This window comes from Gavialis gangeticus, unplaced genomic scaffold (assembly GCF_001723915.1).
Source record: "Gavialis gangeticus isolate Ggan-Ray unplaced genomic scaffold, GavGan_comp1, whole genome shotgun sequence".
In the NCBI taxonomy this organism is placed as follows: Eukaryota; Metazoa; Chordata; order Crocodylia; family Gavialidae; genus Gavialis; species Gavialis gangeticus.
The window spans coordinates 11809653-11816190 of record NW_017729017.1 but is presented as its reverse complement, the minus strand read 5'-3'; the positions used below and the strand labels follow the sequence as shown (position 1 = coordinate 11816190).

Sequence of the window (6538 nt, the reverse complement as noted above, 5' to 3'; positions counted from 1 at the left end):
GGCTTCTCATCAGCGGCTCAACCAGGTGCAGGCCCCTTGTCCAATGACCCTGAAATGCAGCCTCTAGAGCAGGGGTTCTTAAGCTGGGGTCCACGGACCCCCAAGGGGTCTGTGGATAGATTTCAGGGGGTCCGTGAACTTGGATGGGAAAAAAAAATTACATCTTTATTTTCACTAGCCTCTAACTGAAATTTAACATTTCCTTCAATTATGAATGTAGGCAAAATGAATATATTTTGGTAACTGTATTTCAATATAATTGGTTTCCTTTGTAATCCTATGTATTTTATTTTATGCATTTAAAAACATTATTCTGAGAAGGGGTCCATAGGCTTCACCAGACTGCCAAAGGGGTCCATGGAACAAAAAAGGTTAAAAACCCCTGGTCTAAGGACATAGGTAGACAAGGTTCTTTGGGTGAATCTGATATCTTTTATTAGACCAACTAAATAGTCGGAGAACAATTCTTAAGCAAGCTTTCAGGTTCAAAAACCTTTTGTCAAGCTAAGGAAGTTTCAGCAGTTGATGTGTGCTCCTGCTGGATGGAAGTTTGTTTCCTCACCAACCTCATCACCAGAAGCAAAATTCCTCAGGCCCAGAACACATCAAATAGATCCAGACCATGCCATGACAAGAAATGCAAAACCTGCCAACACATCTCCGCCCCCCACACAATCACTACACCCCACAATAGAGCCATCAGCGTTCCTGGATCTTACATTATATTTCTGGAGGTGCATCTGTATCTCATCCAATGCACCAAATGCCCAGATGGAAAATACATAGGTGAGACCAAACACCAACTGCGCACCAGAATGAATGCACACCGGAAGTCTATCAAAGATAGGAACACCCAATTACCTGCGGGGGCACATTTCTCACAAGAAAACCATTCTCTCTCCAATCTCTCAGTCCTGATCCTCAAAAGAAACTTACAAAACACTTTCCAGAGACGAGCTTATGAACTCCACTTCATCAACCTGCTGGATACTAAAAAGCATGGACTAAATGTAGATATTGGATTTATGACACATTATAACCTGCCTGACAGCTGACTTTCCAGGTACTTCTCTACTTTTCATCCCCCTTCTCTCCCCCCCACCCAGCCTGTCCTCATGGACTATTCAGGGAGTCTAGGAACCTAGTTTCAAGTGCTGATTTCTGCTCTGGGGGCCAAGCATGTAAAAGTTAGGAACTGCAATACTCAACATTGAAGCATCAGAGTCTCTTGTTTTTACTTGGGCCCAAGTAGCTTGCTGTCCATTCAAACAAGTTTGGCTTCAAGACTAGGAGTCACCCATTGACTCCTCAATTTACATTTTCACTGACTGCCTGTCTTGTATGCATACCAGCACAGCCTCTGGCTTTTTTACTTTTCATTCCATACAGGAAGAGCACACGTGAACTGCTGAAACTTCATTAGCCTGACGAAGGGTTTTTGAACCTGAAAGCTTGCTTAAAAATTTTTCTCCAGCTATTTAGTTGGTCTAATAAAAGATATATGATTCACCCAAAGAACCTTGTCTACATGCATGTGTTGGCATTCAGGAATGTAAAAAGAGGGAGCAAATGCATTTGTTTACCTGGCTGTTGATAGCATTGTTTTCACCAAACACTAACCAGCCCCCAATGCAGGCTGCCAAGAAGGAGTGAAACTGGAAGTTCTTTCCTTGTAGTCGGGATTGTAGTGCCATCAGACCCTTGTAAGTGAACACGAAGTAGGCCAGGTTTCTGGAATGAGTGTAAGTGGCCTGAGCAATTGCTTTCAATTTCTCTCTCAGACTGTACAAACAAAATAAACAACTGTTAGTAAAGGAGAAAGATGGCCATGGTACTATTCATGCTGCTTATATGTATGAATCCTGTCTCATCCTGACCCTGTGTCCATTGTGTCTATTAAAAGTGTACGATTTTTGGGGCAGAGTCTCTCCTGTTCAGTTACTCTGAAGCCCAGTACAAAGGGCTCTTTTTTTGGTTAGTCCCTAGCACTACTGTAGTTCAAATATGTAACCTGTTTTTGAAAAAGGCCCAGACAAAACATGGCAAGAGACTGAGCCCATTTCACTTCTAGGTCACTGCTCAGAATACAGTTAATATTGTATTTACGCTGTGGGTATGCCCTAATTGTAGATAAATGACAGCCATTAGTTTAACTATATCAATGCAAACATCTAGTGTAGACTAGTGCCAGTGCACTTTGAAAACAAGGTAAACTGAAGAGGGGCAAGCTGCACCATTCCTTGTCTATGCTGAGCTTTGTCCTGGTGGCTGGCCATCTGGCAGAATGTGTCTCTTGTAGATGAGGTCCAGATGAGCACTGGAACAGCAATATCCTAAGCCTCTCAAACAACAAGTTGAATTGCAATGTGCATTCTAAAAAAGTGAGCTCCCCATTATGGTTAGCAAAATAAACAACTGATCTGGATGTAGCTGGTGTTTTCCCAGGTTCAGTCTTTTAAGGATGGATATATGTAAAACAAATCTCTCAACCTTATGGAGAATGTCCTTCAACAAGAATGCAAGGGAAAAACTAATGAAAATACCTTCCACTCTTGAAGAGAAAAGTCATCACCAGAGCATGGGGTGCTCGGATTTTTGCTCCATAGCTGAAGAAGAATTATATAGCATATGTAAAACATGAATACATACAAACATACCATGTTTCCAGAAGGGTTTTTTTAAAGTTACTGTTGTTAATAGAACTCTATAGATTTTTTAAAGGTCTGATCATGTAAAGATTTGATTATAGTTAGAATTACCCTAATATTTTTTATTTATTTTTAGGTCAACACACTGATTGATAATTCTGTCAGTAGGTATATAAAACTGTAGTGCATCCACACACAAAGAAATCAGAAGATAAATAAGACCTAGTATATTCAAAATGTTACTGAAAGACAAAAAGCCTCCAACTAAGATGAGAGAGAATTCCTAGCTCTGAGCATGTGAAGACACTATTTTCTTTACAATAAATGTGTAATATATCCATATACATTACCCATTTATTGCCTCAAATATATTATATCCAATATAATATATCCAAGACAATTACTCCCTCTCTGATCTCTCAGTTCCAATCCTTAAAAGGAACTTACAAAACACCTTTTGTAGAGGAGCCCACAAACTTCACTTCATAAATCTACTGGATACAAAAAAATCATGGATTCAATATAAACATTGGATTTATGACACACTATAACCTGCCTGACATCTGATTCACCAGGTACCTGCCTGACCTGACTTCTTACACTATTCTTTTCGCTCCTGCCTCCCCTCCTTTTCTGCCCTTTGTCTTCGTAATTTCCAGCTACAGGGGTGTAGGCTGTAGCTGTGTTGGTCTAAGGACATAGGCAGACAAGGTTTTTTCTGGGTAAAACTCAAATAGCTGGAAAAATTCTTCTTAGCAAGCTTTCGGGTTTAAATACCCTTTACCAACTGTAGCTGCTTCCTCAGCCTGGCGTATGCTCTTCCTGGATGGAATGAATAGTAAAGAAGCCAGACGCTGGTATGCATGCAAGAAAGGCAGTCAGTGAAGATGTAAACTGAGGAGTCAGTGGGTGAAAGACAGGTTGGGGGGCTGGGGAATGAAGGCAGCTGGTACATAGTGGAGAGGTACCTGGGGAGTCAGATGTTAGGCAATGTGTCATAAATCCAATGTCTATATTTAGTCAATGATTTTTTGTATCCGGGAGGTTGATGATGTGAAGTTCATAGACTCGTCTGTGAAGAGTGTTTTGTAAATTCCCTTTGAGGATTAAAACTGAGAGATTGGAGAATGGTTTTCTACTGCAGGTAGCAGTGTTTGGGAGAAGGATGTACAGTAGAGGCCAAGATCACAGGGTGGTCACAGCATGGGGCCACCCCAAGACCTGGCCCCAGAGGCAGGGCCCCACCTGGCCATGGCCCTGGGATTGCTGGGCAGTGACAGTGAAGATTTAGGGCAGTGCTGCGTTCTGCTGCCTTCACGTCCCTGCCCATAGAACTGGGGCTCTGCCCCAGCCCCAACCCTGTGCTGTCACTGCCCTGCAATCCTGGGATCTCCACAGAAACTGGCCGGGAACAGCACAGGTAGGGCACGTGGACAGGTGGATGTCGTAGGCCTGCAGGCAGGGAGGGAGCTGTGGCTGGGGCCAGGTCCAGGATCTTGGGGCAGTGACAATGTGGGGCCGTGGCAGAGCCACACTCTTCTCCCTTCATGCCCCTGCCCATGAACCTCTGCCCTTTGCAGGGGTGTGTGGGTAGCAGACCATGGCTCTGCCCCAGCCCTGGCCCTATGCTCCTACCTCCCCAAGATTCTCTGGTCTTTCCAGCCCCATTCCAGCCACCTGGCTGCATGCTGCATCTGCAATGGGTCCTGCCTCAGTGGCAGGTGTGGGGTTAATGGGCTGGGGCACTTGGGCTGTGGGGCCAGTGCCAGCTGTGGCCACCAGAAGAAGCCACCACTGCCAGGAAATGGAGCGTGGCTGCCTTACTGCCCCAGCCCCCACACATGCCCAGGGGCAGCAGGACTGGGTATACACACCTTGGCTTGGGCTACCCCCTGCGCTCAGGCCAGACTGAACTGATGGACCCACCACAGGCCAGACAAACTCCTTTGGTGGGCCAGATTTGGCTTGTGGGTTGTATTTTGCCCCCCCCCGCCGTAGGTCTAGGCATATTCCTGCTCAGTGGTTATTGGGGTTTTTTGTTTTGGTTTGTTTTGGGTTTTTTTGCAGATACCAGTCTGAGCTGAGATGCTTAACTCTCCTCATGGACTATTCAGGGAGTCTAGGAACCTCGTTTCAAGTGCTGATTTCTGCTCTGGGGGCCACGTGTGTAAAAGTTAGGAACTGCAACACTCAACATTGAAGCATCAGAGTCTCTTTTTTGACGTGGGCCCAAGTAGGTTGCTGTCCATGCAAACAAGTTTGGCTTCAAGACTAGAAGGTTGCCACGATAGTTTATGGCCATGCAGTCAAGGTCCCTCCCACTGACTCAAATACTTCAAACAAGCAGGAGTTTTATGAATTTGAATTTTCTTCTGTAAAGGCTGTGGCAGATCTTACACTTAAGACATGATTAACCAGTTAATCCCCTTAAAGAGCAAACTGACCACAAATTCAGGAGATTAATGGCACAATAAAAAATAAAACCCACTAAATTCTTTTAATATAAACTGTGTATAATAACCAGGGATCCTGGTTTTCCTTTTTTTAAATCATAAATTCTCTAATAAAAACCTCCAAATCTGTTATTAAAACTAATGGCCCCCCACAGCCCTGCTGGTGCCCCACTTTCCCCTCACTACAGCCTGCCCCCCCTTATGCCCCTTGTCCCCCCACCCACAGCACCTGCCCCCCATCCCTGCCAGAGGGGGGCCCTCAGCTGCCAGGACTATAGGGCCAGGGACCCAGGTCTGCAGCTTTCTGCCCCCAACAGAAGGCAGTTGCAGCAGGAGCAGAGAGCCAGTTCCCCCACTGCTGCTTGCTGCGGGCAGGGGCAGGGCTGGCTCCCAGGGGGGCCACATGCACTCTTGGGGGAAAGGGGACTTGCACCCTCCAGATGTGCTGGGGCAGGCTGCAGACTTGAGCTCCCACCCTGTTTCCCTCCTGCAGGGCCTCTGCAGCCCTGCAGCCATAACCCAGCATGGCTAGGCACAGCGGGGCTGCGTGTGTATCTCTGATAAAGATGGGAAATAAGTGGTTTTTTCTGTTTTTCCATCGGAAATGGAAAACCCGGATCCCTGGTAGTAACGTTACAGCTGCTTCCATTGTACCTTAAATTTAACATGTAGCAGGGACTCAAGCCCTCAAGCAGTCCTAATCAAGTGATCCTGGTTAGGCTTGGGACTGCCCCGGAGTTCCAGCCCCAGGGCTATACCAATCTGCTGTGGGCTGGCAGGGATTTCATGGCATTCAATCCCTGGGGCAGTCCCTGCCAACTGATGATTAACTGAATGAGAGTCTGGGGACTCGAGCGCTGACGCAGTCCCAATCAACTGATCATTGGCTGGCAGGGACTGACCCAGCGCTTGAATCCAGGTGCAGTCCCTGCCAACTGACAGACTGATTGTAGATTGGGACAGCCCCAGGGCTGGAAAACTGCAGTCCCAATTCTGCTGACAATCAGACGACTATCAAGCACTCAACTTGCCAGGCTCCCTCTGCAATGGCAATAGGGCAAGACTGGGATCTGATGCCCAATTCCACAAGTGCACCTCCTGCCAGGCATTTGTGACATGGAACTGTGATTATTGGGAATCACAGATCAGATCCCATCACTCCTTCCAATGAAGGTCTGCCAGGGACCAAAGCCAGAGCCCCATTCTGCTTCTACTGAAGTCAACAGGAGTAGGTTTTGTTTCCACTCACTAGAAATGAATGTTTCTTACTGATTATTTTTAAAACTATCTGTACAACTATAGAGCCCACACGCTGTAGCGAATGCTGCTGGAATGCCCTTGCAAGGAACGGGCTGAAAACTGCCATCAGCTGAAATATAAGAACCACAGACTTTTTTTTTTTTTTAAACTCTCGGCCCGCGGCGGGCCCGAGCGCCC

At 46.1% G+C, this 6538-nt stretch overlaps 1 protein-coding gene and 1 long non-coding RNA gene across 2 annotated transcripts in view; one reads left to right on the top strand and one right to left on the bottom strand.

Annotated features, from left to right (window-relative positions):
- Nucleotides 1-6538, top strand: part of LOC109294647 — a 23923-nt gene that overhangs the window by 8377 nt on the left and 9008 nt on the right. The gene's annotated exons all lie outside the window — the stretch shown is intronic.
- PXMP4 (peroxisomal membrane protein 4) overlaps nt 1-6538 on the bottom strand; it is a 13147-nt gene that overhangs the window by 6111 nt on the left and 498 nt on the right. The window contains exons 2-3 of the mRNA XM_019513104.1: nt 2544-2606; nt 1584-1782 (exon numbers count right to left, since the gene is read on the bottom strand). Of these exons, the coding sequence (XP_019368649.1) occupies nt 1584-1782; nt 2544-2606 (262 nt within the window). The remainder of the gene's footprint in view (nt 1-1583; nt 1783-2543; nt 2607-6538) is intronic.